The sequence below is a fragment of the Mobula hypostoma genome, chromosome 8 (genome assembly GCF_963921235.1).
Source record: "Mobula hypostoma chromosome 8, sMobHyp1.1, whole genome shotgun sequence".
NCBI classification, from domain to species: domain Eukaryota; kingdom Metazoa; phylum Chordata; class Chondrichthyes; order Myliobatiformes; family Myliobatidae; genus Mobula; species Mobula hypostoma.
Genome location: NC_086104.1, coordinates 79,980,857 through 79,999,978, shown reverse-complemented (window position 1 = coordinate 79,999,978; position 19,122 = coordinate 79,980,857). Strand labels below are relative to the sequence as shown.

At 42.0% G+C, this 19,122-nt stretch overlaps 1 protein-coding gene across 3 annotated transcripts in view; it reads left to right on the top strand.

Annotated features, from left to right (window-relative positions):
* Positions 1 to 19,122, top strand: part of plcb1 (phospholipase C beta 1) — a 958,218-nt gene that overhangs the window by 312,218 nt on the left and 626,878 nt on the right. For 2 of the 3 annotated variants that reach the window (XM_063056184.1, XM_063056186.1), the window contains exon 4: positions 1,544 to 1,590. The exons of the other annotated variant lie outside the window; for it this stretch is intronic. In XM_063056184.1, the coding sequence (XP_062912254.1) occupies positions 1,544 to 1,590 (47 nt within the window). The remainder of the gene's footprint in view (positions 1 to 1,543; positions 1,591 to 19,122) is intronic. 3 annotated transcript variants of the gene reach the window in all.

Sequence of the window (19,122 nt, the reverse complement as noted above, 5' to 3'; positions counted from 1 at the left end):
CTTCACTGGGATTTTGAGGACAATTGATATATCACCAAAGATTCTCACAAATTTCTCTAGCTATACTGTGGGCAGAATTCTGACCAGTTGCATCATAATTTAGTATGGAAGTGCAAATGGACAGGACTTTAAAAAAAGTTGCGGAGTGTTGTAAACCCAACCAATTCTATCATGGGCACTAACCTCCTTACCATCAAGGCCATCTTGAAATTGCAGTGCCTCAAGAAGGCGGCATCAAGCATTATAAACCCTTGCCATCTCATCACTACCAATGAGGAGGAGTTTCAGGAGCCTGAAGATGCATACTCACTCAATAATAGGCATCCGTTAGTCTCGAGAGACCATGGATTTGTGCCTTGGAAGGTTTCCAGGGTGCAGACCTGGGCAAGGTTGTATGGAAGACCAGCAGTTGCCCATGCTGCAAGTCTCCCCTCTCCACGCCACCGATGTTGTCCAAGGGAAGGGCACTAGGGCCGATACAGCTTGGCACCGGTGTTGTCTCAGAGCAATGCGTGGTTAAGTAACTTGCTCAAGGACACAACACGCTGCCTCAGCTGAGGCTCGAACTAGCAACCTTCAGATCACTGGACCGATGCCTTAACCACTTGGCCACGTGCCAACACACTCACTCAGTGTTTTAGGAACAGCTTCCTCCCCTCTGTCATCAGATATCTGAAAGGTCTACGAATGCTACTTCACTACTTTGTACTCTTTATATTTTTTATATTTCTTTTATAATTTATAGTATTGTTTATGTACTACACAGTACTGTTGCTGCAAAACAACAAATTTCACAACGCGGTATATCCGTAATAATAAACCTGATTCTGGTTCTGATCATAGTGCAGCTGATGTGGGAATATGAAAAATGAGACTGCTGTATATTAGAGATTCCCTTGTGAATAGAAACAGAAAAATTATTTAATCAGATATTCTGCGCTTTCCTCAATCTACAACTGACTGGTTTGAGCATTATCTGCTTGAAATGGGAAGATATTACATCTGAGAGAAACAGATACACTTTATGATACAATGGGTTCCCTTTAGGACCAAAGAGGTAGTCTAGTTAGATCACTGGCACTTTGTTTTCTATATTGGTACACACTGTACCTGACCTGGGAGCATTTGGTTCTGGCACTGTGCACCTGAGAATGGGCAGACATTATGGGCTAAGAGAGCTAAACACTCTTTATGATCTAATTTATCCTTTGTTGCTTTTGGATGGAAGGGAGTCCAGCTGGAGTGATTCAGAAATGGAGGTGGATGTTTAGTTTCAACAAAGAGCACTGAGCTGGAATTAAGACTATTCCTCTGTTCATAGAGGCTGGCTGATTTGTTGAGCGTCTCCATTGTTCTGTTTTTCTTTAGATTTCCATTAACCAACATATTTCATGATCAATTTGTTCAGGGCTTTGGACCTCAATGTCTTTGGCTCAAAGCCCTACGTTTTCACACTAATTGACAACCATCCCTCCCTTCCTCCCTCCCCAGTCACTCAGAAGTGCCTCTTTTTTTTTTATCACATACTCTTTCCTTTAAGCAGCTGGGTTGTCCCAAGAATTCCCAGTGGGTGAAAGCAGCTCTAAACTGGTGAGTACATTTATTTAGTTTTACTTCATTTTCTGAACTTATTGGCACAAATCATTTTACCAAACCTCACGTAATCTCAAACAGCACCTCTCCCACCACCCCACACACCCTAGCAATCTCTGGTGTCCCTCTCTTCATGGATGTCACGTGCTAAATTTGTAATTTCTGGGAAAGGAATTCGAGATTGTTTATGTAGAGCCTGTGATTCAGAAATACAGTTTTTTCAGATGTAAGGGTACCAATAATATATACATTACATTTGAAGAAAGTTAATTGAGCTGAAATGTTAAATCTGAGTCCTGGTCTACAGGTTGCTGATAGCTTCCAACATTATTTTATTTCAGATTTCCAATGTCTGCAGTATTTTGCTTTTGTATATTTGAAGTGGCTTCATATGCTTCTTTCGATGGAGACCTTTTACTTTAAACAGCTACTACTGAAATGGGGGATGCAGAATCATTTGAAGATATTTCATGAAATATAATTACAGCAAAATAAAGTTTATCTCTTCTTTTTCAATTAACATTTGATTTTTGAGAGCATTTCACAAAGTGATTTGTAGAATTACTTAAGACTCCCTTGGGCCTTACTTCCTGAATCTCAGCTGAACAGGTCTGCTGGCTTTTTCTCAAAAAGGCTACGGCACCAGTGAAAGACCTGTCTCCGACAGCTTGTTCAAAATAAAATTCTTACCGAATCTTGCTCTCAAAGTACTGAGGTTCCTGCTACCATTTCTGTACTTGGTCAGATTGCTGGTCAACTTTTGGGTCCATGAAATCGATGTGAATTTGAAATTCCACTGTTGCAACTGTGGATTCAAATTTTGTGGATTAAGTAAATATAAAATCAAAAGCATGGACCTTGTGCAAGCTAAATTGTAAAATCCTGACTGGTTCACTAAAAGCTCATGAATGAGGAGGAGGTCTGTCATCTTTACGTGGTTTGGCTAATCTGTCACTCCAGATCTACCACCTTCTCTCTGAGATGCCTTGAACACCCAGTCCAGTGGATGATGGGGTGTGGGCAATAACAATGTGACAGCTAGAAAAATCTCACTGAAACCTATCGAATATTGAAGGGCCTTCTCAGAGAGGACATTTACTATAGTGGGGGAATCTAGTACCAGAGGGCAGAGCCTCAGATTTCCCTTTAGAACAGAGATAAGGAGGAATTTCTTTATCCAGAGGGAGGTGAATCTGTGGAACTCATTGTTACGGATGACTGTGGAGGCCAAATAATTAGGTCTGTTTTAAAGTGGAGGTTGATAATTCTTGATTAGTAAGGGCGTCAAAGGTTATGGGGAGAAGGCAGGAGAATGGGGTTGAGAGGGATAATAAATCAGCCATGATGGAATGGCAGAGCAGACTCAAAGTTCAAAGTGAATTTTATCATCAGAATGCATTTATGCCACCATATGCAAGCCTGAGATTCTTTTTTCCTGCGGGCATACACAACAAATATATAGAATAGTAACTACTGTGTAACAGGATCAATGCAAGATCAAGTAGAGCTTGGAAGACAACAAAATATGCAAGTACAACTATAAATACATAACAATAAATAATGAGAGCATGAAAGAACAAGACAAAGTGTCCTTAAAGTGAGATTATTGATTGTGAGAACATCTCAATAGGTGAGTGTAGTTACCACCTTTTGTTCAACAGCTTGATGGCTGAGGGGTAGTAACTGTTCTTGAACCTAGTGTTGTGAGTCCTGAGGCTACCTGATGGCAGCGACAAGAAAAGAACATGACCTGGGTGGTGAGGATCTTTGATAATGGATGCATCATTGCATGTAGATGTGCTCAATGATTGGGAGGGCTTTATCTGTGATGTACTGGGCTGAATCCACTACTTCTTCCATTCAAAGGCATTGGTGTTCCCCGTAATGCAGCCAGCATACCGGGCCGCGATGCAAACTCGATGGGCCAAATGGCCTAATTCTGCTCCTATGCCTTTATGGTCTTAAAGAAAAATGTTCTCAGAACCTTCACCATGAAATGTGACTGCTGGAGGGTTTGATCAACAGCAAGATTAGCATTTTGAGTCCCCGCCCTTGGCCATACCTGCAGCTTTCCCTTAACCCACAATTCGTCCTGGGGCAAAAATACCATGTGCAAGAGGAAAACATATCCTGGAATTTTCCTGTTAAGACACTTGCCAATCTGACATTGAAGTATATCAGGATTCATTTTTCTCTGATCAGCCAAGATCCTAAAATAAGCCCAATAGCTGACTTCAGAGAACTTTAGAGTCACAGAGAAATATAACACAGCAAGGACTATGTCTGCACTGACTGCATTTGGGCCATTGCCAGCTATGCCTGGGGGTTCAATTGCTCTCAGAGAGACAGTAAAGCTCCAATATTCCACTAGACTCAAGACTTTGGTGCCATATTGGCAGATTTTCTGGGCCATTGTATATTATTCCTGTTAATATCTGAAGATACTATAAATTCACTTCTTTTAGACATTATTACATTACACAGTGTTATGAAAATTTCTGTGTGTGGTTGAAAAGGAGCATGGGAGCTAAGGCCTCAGTGAGCTGAAAGATAATGCAGAACCATCACTCAGAACAAGTGGGGTTTCTGAGTAGTTGGACTGCAGTTTTACTTTTTTTTCCCATAAAAGTTGTGATAGCCTGTCTGTAGTTCCCCATCAGCCAGCGCATTCCCAAATCCAAAAACCCTCTGAATGAGAAAAATTATTTCTGCATCTTCCTCTAAACCTCTTGTCCTGCATCTTAAACCTATGTCCTCTAGCTTTAAATGCCTCTGATACAGGAGAAAGTCTGTTACTATTTATTTTCTCTCTGCTCTTCGTGCAGTCAAATACATGTAAGTCTGCTTGTATTTTCATCTCAAGGACATCAGCAATTTATTGATTTATTGAGATGCAGCACAGAACAGGCTCTTCTGGCCTTTCGAACAATGCTGCACAGCAGTCCCCCAATTTAATCCTAGCCTAATTACGGGACAATTTACAATGACCAGTTAACCTACCAACCGGTATGTCTTTGGACTGTGGGAGGAGACCAGAGCACCCGAAGGAAACAATTCAACAAGGGATTCACCACCTATTTCTTTAGGATAATTGTGGACAAGTAGAACATGCTGAACTTTTCCCCTATGCCTGGCCCCATCTGTGAACAAACAATCATTGCCTCAACAAAGAAACCGACCTCCTAAAGATGCAGTCAAGGTAACTTAAATGCAACTTTCAAGTCACAGAACACCGCTGTTTCATAAATAGTGTTCTTAACTGGATCACGGTTGTGAGTCAGGTTCTAATATTAAACTCATTCAACAGGGAGTGAAGCTGAATTGTTTGCCGCTCTGTGGCGCTGAGTTGAGACCTTGCTGCCAAATTCTAGATTATGTTTTAATCACATAATACAATTGAAGCACAACCTAAGCCACCAGTGAGACTTAATAATCACCATTTGTAAAGCTGGCTGTGACACAGCTCAGCAGGTAATTATGTTACCTCATTGCCAGCAGTGACACATCCTCTTATTTACTGGCATGGGAGTTGTGATGATAATGACCAATATTTTTCAGTCATTTTGTATTTTAAGCCCTTTTTAATTATTCTTGCAATCTGAATTAAAAGTTTGGTCTGGGAATATTCAATACCATGTTCAGGGGAGGCACTGTAGGTGCTGATCCTTTGCATTTGTTTGCTCTTGATTGACACCTCATTTCCCTTACTGTGCACGAAACTCCACCAGTGAACGAGGCACCCTGTTTACACTAATGAATGCCAACAACCTGTACAGTCAGACCTCCTGTTCTGACACTTGTCCAGTCCTCGAACAGGCTGCATCCAAATTAAGGCCAGCATGCTTGTTTCCACATATGTATTTTAAAGGTGTCTTGCCTTCAATTTTGATCTTTTGAATTTAAGGAAAGGTTGCTTTTATTCAGTTTCAGAAACTCATACATCTGTCACATAATATATCATTCCTCTTGCCGCATGCCTTTTAGAGCATTGCAGGGAATGCACTGGACCAAGTTGGTACTTGGAGTGATGATCGCTGGTCACATACTGGACAACTGGGGCTTAATAATGCACTGCTGGATCAGGGCCCCCAGAAACCAAATCCCATGCTTAACTTTGACCCTTTGGGCCAGAAAGCAGTGACCAACTCACTGCCTCCCCAATCCCTTCATTCCCTGATGTTCCTAACCACATCCCCCACCCAAATACCAAAGATTCACTCAGTGCCCAGATCCTGACCCAGTGATCCTCAAAGGAAGCCCTAGCCTCCACTTCAATGGCAAGCCAGGCAGCAGACTTGATGTCTGCTCAAAACTCAGACTTAATCTGTCTTTAAGAAGTCTCCTGATGCTCCTTACAAATCGAACCTTCGAACCATGCTAAACTTGGACCTCTCCCTACCTGTTAACTTGCTCGCAGACCTGCTTCCAGTTTCCATTCAGGTCTGTGAGCGCCTGCCCGCTTTCCCCACTGGATCTTGCACACATTATGTATTATGCATTATGCACATTTTATAGAAATGCCTTGGATGGAGCTTGAGTTTGCAATGGAGGACCCTGCAGAGGAACTTGGATACGTTGAATTTACCATATCTTGGTTTTGGTTCTGTCAGACCATGAGACATTTTCTTTGCCCAGACCTGTCTAGGTTGTGGTTTCATTTTATTCACAGCCAACTTGAGAACATAAACACAAGAAAGTCTGCAGATGCTGGAAATTCAAAGCAACGCACACAAGATGCTGGAGGAACTCAGCAGGTCAGGCAGCATCCATGGAAATTAATAAACAGTCAAAGTTTCAGGCCTCGACCACAGAGTACATACCCAGTGGAACCTAGTTACCTAACTTCTACAAAGGTACTCAGGGACAAGAGCAGAAATTCAGCCCTTTCAGTAAGTCCTGCATTTCACTGGGGTCTTGTCAGATCTGTGATCTAATTCCATGAACAGGTCTGTCCAAGTCTCCCGTGACCTCTGAGAAATGAAAATCGAATATTAGTTAGGACACAGGGAAAGGTGAAGATTGGTCTCACATGTACGATATTCGACATTTCAAGCTTGGTGGCAGCGATTGTGAATCCAAATCAGAATCAAGTTTATTATCGCCGACGTATGTCGTGAAATTTTTTTGTTTTGTGCAGCAGTGCGAGAGATAACAAGCTATTATAAGTTACAACAAGTAAATGAATGAATAAATAAATAATAGTGCGAAAGGCGAATAGTGAGGTTGTGTTCCTGGACTGGTCAGAAACCTGATGGCAGAGGGGAAGAAGCAGCTCTATTTGTGGTTGTTGATATGATGTTTTATAGTTCAGCCTTGGATAGTGACATTTTATTGTGAATCTGGTCAGTACTTGAGCCGTTGCCTTGCAAGCACTGTGTATTTTAAAGCAAGGTTAAATATCATGAACTGTGCGAGGGCTTCAGAATTCACTACTATTGTTCTGTTGTTTTGTATGCCATCTATGCTGATGACGTATATTGAGGGAGTGCAGGGGAGGGGAAAATAGGCAATAACAGAAGGCACAATAAAGTGTTACAGTTGCAGAGAAGTGCAAGGTGCAATGTAGGCAGTAAGGTGCAAAGCCATGATGAGGTAGGTTCAAAGGTCAAGAGTCCATCTTATCGTACAATGGGACCTTTTAGTGGTCATAAGAGCAGGATAGAAACTGTCCTTGAGTCTAGTCTATGTAAGCTTTTGTATCTGCTGCCCAATGGGATGGGGATTTGGAAAGCGAGATATCTGGGGTGGGAGGGGCCCTTAGTTACGTTCGTATCTCTACCAAGGCAGCGAGAGTTGTAGGCAGAGTCCTTGGAGGGAAGTCTGATTTTTTTTTTATGATATGCTGAGTGGAAATGCTACAAACGTGCACCCAAAAAGATGGAAGCTGTATTGGCAATGCGACATGCACAAATTTTACATGTTGATTCTTTGAGAGTTTGCAGTGGTAAGTGGTCATTTGTGAATTGTTAACTTGTGTGTGAAGCAAGCATCTCACCCGAAGGTTATTTTGAATGGGATCACAAAAGAAGCATGTACCATTGATAGAGATGCATTCAAAACTGTTGTTGAATGCTTAAAGCACGGACTGTATTTGTTGCAAAGGGAATATATACAGCACAGCAACCTGGATTGGTATGTGAAATTTCATGCTGAAATTGTGTTCGCTTGTAGAACATGGGAAAAGGTCACTCAACTAATCGTGTGACTTCAGGCACAGAAGTACTTTTTAACCAGCAGGCAGCCTGCCTTTTGAAAGCTATTTACACCGAATGTCTGGACATGCTTTGAATGTGGATGTCTGCATTGTAATTCAAGTTTAGAAAAGTTATTTGTTATAATGACTCCTAGAGGTGCATTTAGAAAATGCTTCACTTCATTAAGTTCCTGCTTGGACCCTTTCTCATGGAGTCAGAGAGTAGCACGGCACAGATACAGGCTGTTTGGCTCATCTAGTCCATGCCAACCTGATCTACCTAGGACCATATCCCTCCAAACCTCCCCCATCAACCTTCCTATCCAAATTTCTCTTAATGTTACAATTGAACCCCCAATAGATAAATAGTACAAAAAACAGAAATTAATGAGATAGCGTTCATGGATAATTCAGAAATCTGATGACAGAGGACAATAAGTACTGAGTGTGTGTCTTCAGGCTCCTGTACTTCCTCCCCGCTGGTAGCAATGAGAAGAGGACATGATCTGGATGATGAGGGTCCTTCATGATGGATGCCACCTTCTTGTGTTGAATGCTGGTTTTGAATCACTTCTGCTGGCAGCTCATTCCACACTTGCACCACTCTCTCAGTGAAGAAGTGTTCCATTAGATTCCCCTTAAATATTTCAGCTTTAACCCTAGGAGTATCACCAAACCTGGGGGAAAGCCTGCAAACTCTATCCATACTCCTCTATTTTGCATACCTCTATGAGATTTTCCCTCATTCTCCTACGTTGCAGTAAATAGGCCTTCAAAAAGTTAGTAATTTAGCTGCCTCCTTTTGACAGACAAAAAGTTTATTAGGCATGTATGTGCCAAGGCCAGTGTCTATCAGCACTGAAGGTTAGTGGTCAGATACAACATGCACTCAGTGGCCGCTTAATTAGGTACACCTGTGCACTTGCTCGTTAATTCAAATATCTAATGAAACAATCATGTGGCAGATATGGTTAAGAGGTTCATTTATTGTTACTACAAAACATCAGAATAGAAAAGAAATGTGATCAAAGTGGCTTGGATTATGGAATGATTCTTGGTGCCAGATGGGGTAGTTTGAGTATCTCCGAAATTGCTGATCCCCTGAGATTTTCATGCACAGCAGTCTCTAAAGTTTGCAGAGAATTGTGCCATAAACAAAAAAATCCGAAGAGCAGCAGTCCTGTGGGTGAAAACACCTAGTTAATGAGAGAGTTCAGAAGTAAGTGGTCTGACTGGTACTGGCTCAAGCTGACAGGAAGGTAACAGTAACTCTAATAACCACACGTTACAACAGTGGTGTGCAGAAAAGCATGTCTGGAGGCACAACATGTTGAACTTCAAAGCAAGTGGGCTACAGCAACAGAAGACCATAAACATACACTCAGTGGCTACCTTATTAAGCATAGGAATATGCAATTATGGAAGGAAAAGATTGTTGACCTTAATTACAAGAGGAATAGAGAAGGGAAGTCATACTACAATTCCTCTCGGGTTTTGAGATCACACCTGGAACATTACAATCAGTTTTTGACTCCTCGTTTAAACAAGAATGCCTTGAAAGCAGTGCATTGAAACATTTGTAGATTGATTCCTCACAGAGAGGAGTTTTCACAAGGAAAGTTTGAGTAGACTGGCTTTCAAGGGTTGAAAAGAGTGAGAGGTTATAAGGACACAAGGAATTCCATTCGAAAAGTAACGGATGGTCTATTGTTAGCGCTATGTCAGCTAGTGTTGGAGATGATGCTCACTGTAAACTTCCTCAGTAAATAGTTCGTTCAAAAAGCACAGGACATAAACCAAGTGTAGATTTACTGATCACTGTGCAGAGTATCTGCTCCCAGTCCGCAGAAGCTCACTGTTGCTTTCCTCTTTAGTTCTTCATATTGCTACCTATCTGACCTATCGATCTGTGGCCAAAAGCAAGCTACAGGAACAGCATTTCAATTTCCATCTATGCTTGTTACAGCCACCCACGTTTCTCCAGTTTAAGGTTGCTCTCTTCCTGTCTGCTCTGGAGCTGGCCACTTCTGCTCTCAGTCATTCATCTGTTTTTGACTCTCTCCATTGGTACAACCTCACTTGCTAGGATGTTTTTGCTAGGCAGCAACGCACAGCACAGGCAAGAGTTTTTTTAAAATTTTTAAATTTAAACTTTAATTGCCACAGTAATCCATTTGGCCTGTTTTCACCTTATCACAGATATTTCATTTGTCCTATTCATTACTTACTCCCCTCCCACCAATTTACAATTATACCTTTTTTATTTCACTTTGCCAGTTCTGACAAAGGGTCTCTGAAATGAAGCTTTAGATATGCTCCTTTCTCCACAGATGCAGCCTAACCTGCATTTTTTGCTTTTATTTTTGATTTCCAGCATCTGCAGAGATTTTTGATACTTCAGGAATAATTCCAATTATTTCAAATAAATCTAAACAACATTTTAAATAATAGGGTATTAATGATGCATGTTGGAGTAGCAATTTGATATTTGCAGTTGCTAATTCTTGGCAACCAAACAGCATCATCCATCCAGCAAAATCATGAAGAAAGAAATGCTTTCAACGGTATTGTGCCTTTTGTAATTTCCAAATGTCCTCTCATTATAATTGCAAAGACCTTTACATATTCCCAAAGAAGATATATGTGATTTTTTTTTTGTGTGATTGGCTTGAAAAGCCATTCATAGTTTTATGGTGGCTCTATATTTAGTGACTAAAGTAACTTATCCTTACACTGGCTTTTCTTGGGACAGAATTACCAGCTCCATGAATAGGACACAGATCATGACAGCACAGTACTGGCTCCTCAGCACACAATCCTGTGCTGAACTTTTAACCTACTCTAAGATCAATCCAAACTTTCCTTCCAACATAGCCCTCCATTTTTATCACACACGTACCTAACTAAGAGTTTCTAAAATGTCTCTAATGTATCTGCCTCTACCACCACCCCTGGCAAGGCGTTCCATGTACCCACCACCCACCACCCACCACCCACCACTATCTGTGTACAAGAAAATGAACTCCGACAACCCCCTGTAATGGAGAAAGATAGCCAGCCTGCCTGCAAGTAGTATTCAACTACCTTTGCCTGTATTATGCATGTGTTTGTTTGGGCCTACGTGTTTCTCTGTGTTAGTGTTTGTGGAGTGTGCATTTGGATCTATGTTTTTGACTGTCTTTCTCTAACTCCACCCTTGAGCTTCCTTCTTGGAGATTAAGTATCTATAAAGAATAATTGAGGGTAATGTTTCAGGCCGTGTGCTATTTTTAGTTAAGGGTTGTGCAATATTTTTTATTGGATGCTCTATGTAGAACAATTGTTGTCTTGTTTCCCAATTAACATCTGATAGGAAGCCAAAGCATAATCATGTGTTATAAATGGCGCGTGGAGCAAATTTGTGTTCCTTAGCCTGAGAGCAGATCTTAACAGACGAGGACTGGGTTTTGATTTGGATTACCTACGTCAGTGAGGCAGGTCTAGCAAGAAAAATCGTGGAAGTTACTGATGCTAATCTCCTGAAATGCTAGCTAAATTAATAATGATGTAAAAGTAGATAACAGAAGAAAGGGACTTATAATAACTATTAATGATTTATGTTGAAACAATATTGTGTAATTAACCTTTAGGTAGGCAGATATGCCTGCTTAATCTTGATAGGTTTTTATTCTGGGGACTCTTCCTGCCATCATGTGTACATCATTCAATTGGCAAGTGAATATAAGATGCAAGAAGCCAACACTATCTCAGATTGATGGCAATAATATAGCTGTGGTGTGGAATTTCCTTACAGTCACCACACCCCCACCCCGCCACCAAACTTCCTAGATATTCTCAACCCTATCTACAAAGACTCATTTGAAAGCCACCAGATTATTTTTTTGTGAGAATAAGGTCAACGTAAACCAGGAAACAGGAAGGTTCATTGTTTTGATCTGACCAAGAAAGCCTGGCCATGGCTCAAGAAATGATGTTGCATTGACGTTTATCACTGCTGGGCCAGCTGGCTCTCTGCTGTGCTTTCTTGGGTCATTGTTCACTCCTTGCGTGTGGGGCTGGATTGCATGCTTTTATCAGGACTCTACACACATAGATGTAGCTGAGGTCGCAGACTTGAGTCAGCCACGGATCAGAAATGACCACTCTTTCAACCGGGTCAGAAGACTCCACTCCCAAGTTCAGTAGCACTAGCTAAGTCATCTTGGCTGATACTTCTATACAGTACTAAGGGAGTGTGTCACTGCTGGGTGTGACCATATGTTGTACTGTGACCCTCTCTGCTTTATCATTCAGATGTAAAAGATCTCTTGCCATTCCTTCAAAGAAGGGCAGAGGCAGTATTCTGGACAGTAGTTAAACCTGAAAGAATGCTCAAGAAAAAGTCCAAAAAACTGCCTGTTCATTATGAAATTGGGTGTTTGTGGGAGGTTACTGTGTCCATACTGCCAAGTTTCCCACATTTTTTATTGCTTGAAAGCAGCTCTAAGAGGGGCGTAAAATGATAAAATAAACAAGTGCAGCACAGGAAGAGACTCTTTGACTCTCCGTATCTGCAATGCCAAATTAAACTTGCTCCATGTTTCCAACCTGGGGAAAAAGGCTCTGACCATATACTTTATCTATGCCTCTGGTAATCTTATAAACTGTTATCGGGTTGCTTCTCAACCTCCGCACTCCAGAGAAGATCATTCACCTTTGTCGTACTACCTAAAATACACCCCAATTCAGGCATATCTCAACGAAACCTTTCTGCACCTTCTGCAAAGCTTCTAGATCCTTCCTATCATGTGGTCACACAGTGCTTCAAATGTGGCCTGATCAAAGTTTTATACAGTAAAAGGTGACTTACCACTTTTATACTCAATGCTTCACCCATCCCCACCCAAAACTATCCAGGGCAGTGTATCTGTGAAAGAGGGGAATAGCTATAGGGGACTCCCTTACTATCTGCTTGCCCCTCCTAGCAGTCACCCACCGATCTAACTGAGCCTGCAGTGTGGTCACCTCCCTGATGCTCCTGGCTATGGTAGTTTCTGCCCCTGTAAGTCTAACTGCTGCTCCAATTGATCCACGTGGTATGAGCGAAGATTCAGCTGGACACACTTCCTGCAAATGCGGTTGTCAGGGAAACCAGATCTCCCAAGTTTCACAGCCATCCATAAACTGCTGTTTCTACCCCTTGAGTTATGACTGGATTAAAAGAAGGAAAGGAAAAAACAGACCTTATTTTGATGCACCTGCCCACCAAAGCACCCCTCATCAAAGCCTCTGTATTTATACCTTAGGCACACTATTTTGACCTCATAAGATTTGCTCCCACTAGAATTTGCCTTTTTTTATGCTGTTACTTGGCCTCAAGGCTGAGTTTGCTGGTGTTAGAAAAACACTTTGTCTTAGGTAGCACAGTTTTTTTTTTGATTTTATGATGGACCTGCATGTTTTTCATGTTCAGAGAAAGTGACATCAGAATTTAAGGAGCAGTGGAAATTGTTTCATGTGTGGCTAAATGGAGGGCAATCAGTCATCCACTACCTTTTTAAATCATTGTTTTCCCTTAATACCTTTATCTTTGGCCTCCAATGGAATTGGATGAAATTCTGATCCCTTCCCAGCAATTACCTTTGCATAGTGCAGCCTGAGTTTTGTTTTAGTAGATATAATTGCTGCATGTTTGTTTGGAGTTCTAAAAGGATTTCTCATACTGACAGCTAATTAATGAGGGGAATTGTAACTTCAAGATAGTGCCAGGGAACAATGTGACTAACGGCAACGCCCTGCAGACAGTTCACAGAACTACTGCTTGTACATCATCTTTCAAATATGATTCTACTACTAAGTTGTGTGTGATTGGAACCTGTGATTCAACGTCAGTAAGACAAAAGAGCTGATTGTGGACTTCAGGAAGGGTAAGACAAAGGAGCACATTGCAGTCCTCATAGAGGGATCAGAAGTGGAGAGAGTGAGCAGCTTCGAGTTCCTCGGTCTCAAGATCTCTGAGAATCTAACCTGGTCCCAACATATCAAAGTAGTCATAAAGAAGGCAAGACAGCGGCTATACTTTATTAGGTGTTTGAAGCGATTTGGCATGTCAACAAATACACTCAAAAACTTCTATAGTTGTACTGTGGAGAGCATTCTGACAGGCTGCATCACTGTCTGGTACGGAGGGGCTACTGCACAGGACCAAAAGAAGCTGCAGAAGGTTGTAAATCTAGTCAGCTGTATCTTGGGCACTAGCCCACAAAGTACCCAGGACATCTTTAGGGAGTGGTTTCTCAGAAAGGTAGCGTCCATTATTAAGGACCTCCAGCACCCAGGACATGCCCTTTTCTCACTGATACCATCAGATAGAAAACACAGAAGCCTGAAGGCACACACTCAGCGATTCAGGAACAGCTTCTTCCCCTCTGCCATCCGATTCCTAAATGGACATTGAAGCTTTGGACGCTACCTCACTTTTTTTAATATACAGTATTTCTGATTTTGCGCATTTTTAAAAATCTATTCAATATATGTAATTGATTTACTTGTTTATTTATTATTATGTTTTTTTTCTGTCTTTGCTAGATTATGTATTGCATTGAATTGCTGCTGCTAAGTTAACAAATTTCATGTCACATGCCAGTGATAATAAACCTGATTCTGACATGTTGATGGTGTGCTTTTGGGCCGATTGAGCGATCTGGCGCTTTGCTATCTCCAATGGAGTTCGGTGAGGTTTGGAGTGGAGTGTGTGGCCTAGAAACCTAGATGCCTGGAGACAAGGGCGTGAGCCCATGATCAACTCCATTACATCTCTTCATCTGAGGTGTTGAGCACGGTTGAAGTCGATGAGGACAAGAGCGGAGGATGGGCTGGTGTTCAGCGTGTCTGCGTGCATTTAACCAGTCTTCTTCTCCCTCTCACTAGCTGCTGTTGGAGGGAAGTGCAGGAGCCTTGGGACCTAAATTGCAAGGATTGATCAGTGAGGCTTTGGACTTGTTTTGAGGTTTGTGCTGCATATATTTCAGGATTACCCTATTTTGCTGCTTTTGAGTGGGTTGATCGAGGTGATTGACACGGACTGGGCCACTTCAGTGAAGAACGGCTCTGCAGCCTGCAATGGGCTAGCGGCATGCCGCTGAACTGAACTAACCTGAATAGCACTGGACTCCTGGTTTGGTGTTTGATATTCTGTGTGTTGTTCACTCACTTTCTGCCGTTTGCAGAATTTGTCCTTTTCTGCGCGTTGGGTGCTTGATGTTTTCTTGAACAGGTTCCTCGGTGTTCCTTTGTTTCGTGGCTGCCCATGGGAGAACAAATCTCAGAGTTGTATTCTGTATACATACATAGGTAATAAATGATCCTTGAATCTTTGACTTGCTCTATTCATTAAAGATGTTATCAAAAACACTTACCTGCTGAATTAGGAGTAGATGCATTTAGACTAAGGTTTTGTATATTTGATCATTTTAACACCCTACTATAATCTCTTCCCATTTATCAAGCTGCTTAAAATTTCTAATTCTCCAAAGATTGCGCAGAGATAGCTGTTGTACTGCGCTCCCCATCTTAATACCAAACTAGATGGGGCTGCTATCCGAGATGAGTCATATTCCTTTAGTTTTTAGCACTTCATCGCCCAATGCAGGTGCACTTTTTATCACTCAGCAGCCCTTTCAGGTAGCATTGTTGAGTCCGGGGAATCATTAGTACTGCTATTAAACTTGTCTTTCATCACTGTCATTCTGGCATCAACTGGCAAGATGTTTTCCGTGCTCATGAATTGTGTAACAAGTATTCTGAATTGGAAACAAGACACTTCTGTTATCGATAAGGCAGAGTTCGTATTGGCGTCCGGCTAAGTGAAAGTTCCCTGTGTTGAGTGACAGAGCACTACAGCACAGAGGTCCTTTGGCCCATCTAGTCTGTGCTGAACAGCTATTTTGCCTAGACCCATCAACCCATCTCCGGACCATAGTCCTCGATCCTGGATGGATAGTTTTGGGGACAGAGAAGGGAGTTAGGGGTCAGTTTAAGATTTAGGGGCGGGGATGTGGGAGAATTAGAGGACAAGCTGGCCAGTGACATGATTGGTTGTGAGGAGTGGTACCAGCTGGTGAGACTGGAAAATAAAATATGGTTGGCCTAATTGTCACTGCCAATAGAACATTGAGTGTTCTCATCATTGACCACGGACTGATCCTGTGAAAGGCATGGAGCAAGCTCAGGTGCCATGTCTATATTTGTGAACTCTCTGCTACCTTTGGTGCCGCACTGTAGCTTGAGTCCTGGCCTTGGAGAGAACGAGGGAGAAAGGTGTCATCATGGTCTCTAATGATGGAAAAAGCAGCAGATGGCAGGGCAAGTTCGCAAAAGATTTTAAAAATATTTTAAACCCTCTTTTTTGACGACTTCAAAAATAGCATCTTCATATAAATCACTTCCATTAAGAATCCTCTTTCAAAACTGCCGAAAGTAATGTTTGAGATTAAAATTGCTGCCAACTGTCTGATGCTATCTTCGACATCACTTCATGGATTTCTCGATGAGTAGGAGTTACTGTATCTCGGTGTCTGTGGTTACAAGCAGGAGATCCTGACTGATAAATTGATCACTTAAATCATAGACGTCATGCAAATAACTCTAAAATTCTAAAGGAATAAAAAATAATGATTATTCCTGAGCAGTTATTTGTGATTCTGACACTGTGATTCCTTGTTTGGTTTCTTGCTGATTTTGTTGTATTAATTCTTGGAAAGTGCTGTCTGCTGGCAAGGTGAGCACTTACTGATCATCTTTGGGCTGCCTTAAACAGCTGCAGTTCACATAGTGAAGAAAACTTCCCAGCATATGTTATGTAGCAAGCTTCTGAACTGTGACCCCCAATGATGACACAAGAGTCAAGTAAGTTTCTACGAAGGAGGTCACGACTCTGGGGTATCTCTGAGATCGTGGTACTGCCAGTCACTCACTCACTCCTGTCTTCCTGGCTGCTGAAGTCTGCAGGTTGTGATTTGCTACTGATGAAACAGTGACACTTTGCTGCTGTGGTTCTGTATATGGTGCACAGTGATGCCATATAATGCACACCGACCCCAGAGAGGAAGGGAGAATATTGGAGATGAGACAAAAAAGGGTCAGTGGATGGTGTTTACTTGGATTTTCAGAGGGCTTTTGATAAGATTCCACACATGAGGCTGCTTAACAAGATTAGAGCCCATGGTGTGACAGGAAAGATACTAGTATGGATAGAAGGTCGGCTGACTGGCAGGAGGCAAAGAGTGGGAATAAAGCGGGCCTATTCTGGTTGGCTGCAGTGACTAGTGCTGTTCCACAGGGAGGGTATTGTGATTGCTTCAATGATTAGGCCAAGTTTTCGGACAATACATAGGTAGGTGGAGGGACAGGTAGTGTTGAGGAAGCAGGGAGTCTCCTGAAGTACTTAGACAGATTGGGATAATAGGCAAATGGTGTAGGGAAGCTATTTTCTAAATGGGGAGAAAATACAAAAATCAGAGGTACCAAAGGACTTAGGAGGGCTTTGCAGGATTCCCTAAAGGCTAACTTGCAGGTTGAGTCAGTGGTAACAATGTTAGCATTAATTTTGAGAGATCTAGAATATAAGAGCAAGGACGTGATGCTGAGGCTTTATAAGGCATTGGTCAGACCACACTTGGAGTATTGAGAGCAGCTTTGGCCCCCTTATCTAAGAAAAGATGTGCTGGCATTGGAGAGGAGGGCCCAGAAGAGGTTCACAAGAATGATTCCAAGGATGAAAGGGTTAATGTATGAGGAGCATTTGATGTTTCTGGGCCTAGACTCACTGGAGTGTAGAAGAATGAAGGAAGATCTCACTGAAACCTATCAAATATTGAAAGGCCTAAGTAAAGTGGATGTGGAGAAGATGCAGACATCCCACCCTGCAAAAACTCACTTCAGGGAGGTAGCACCATCAATTTGCGGGAGACTCCCGGGACTTCCGGGAGAGGTGGGATGTCTGCAATAGAGTAGCTCCTTAGCAGCTAGCCAGCTAGCTTAAATAACGTTCGCTATGCTAATGGACGAATGGCACCTGTTAAGCTCACCTCAGCATGTCTTTTACATTTTAACCCAGCATGGGCAATGGAAAAGTCACTTTTGCAAACAGTGCAGTGAGCAACACTGTCATTATTTTTGACCCCTATTAGGCAGGGGTACACTTTAGTGTAGTCTGGGGTGACATACGTTTTATATTTTCTTTTTTTGGAACACTCTCCCATGGCGCTTGCTCGCTCTCTCTCTCTCTCTCGTGGTCGCTTGCGCACTCTCGCTTGCTTTCTCTCGCTCTCTCGCGCGCGCTCTCTCGTGGTCGTTCTCGCGCTTTCTCTTTTGCTTTCTCTCTCGCGCTCTCTTGCTTGCTCGCTCTCAAAAAAATTGATTTCCGTGATATTGTATATAATTTGCGGGCATCAGGGAGCCGCTATTAATATGCGGGAGACTCCTGGAACTTACGGGAGAGGTGGGATGTCTAAAGATGTTTCCTATAGTGGGAGAGTCTAGGACCAAAGGGTACAGCCTCAGAATAGAGGAATGTCCATTTATAGTAGAGATGAGGAGAAATTTCTTTAGCCGGATGGTAGTGAACCCTGTGGAATTCATCGCACGGACAGATGTGGAGGCCATTTCATTAAGTATTTTTAAAATGGAGGTTGATAGGTTCTTGATTAGTAATGGCGTCAAAGACAAAGGCAAGAGAATGGGTTGAGAGGGATAATAAATCAGCTATGATGGAATGGCAGAGCAGACTTGGTAGGCCGAATGGCCTAATTCTGTTCTTAAGTCTTATGGTCTAAAGTAGGAATTGTAACATCCTCTCTGTCCACAACATTTTTTCCCCTAATATGTTATACTTCTGGCATGTTGTGCAGAAGGTTTTGGAAGTTCAGAATCTCACAATAGAGAATATCCAGCTTTTGACCTGCATTGATACAACTGCTGTTACTGAGTCAATGAAAGTGGTTTGCCTAGTGACAATATCTTTGAACGTAATGATGTGGTTAGATTCTGCAATTGAGATTTGATTATATATTGGAATTTTGCCTTGTGTATTTACCTAACATCTCTCAGACCTATTCTCAGCCAGGACACCTTGCGTGTTAGCAAGCTGGTATGGGTAGAAGTTTGGCTTATAAGAAATAGAGGGCAGGCCTATAATATTTTTCTGATTGACAAATGAAATAGTATGTCACAGTGATCAACTTATTCATTTATTTCAATTTAATAAATTAATTAGTATTAGTCAGGGGTTCTCAACCTTTTTTATGGAATGGACTAATATCATTAAGCAAGGGGTCCTCGGACCCCATGTTGGGAAC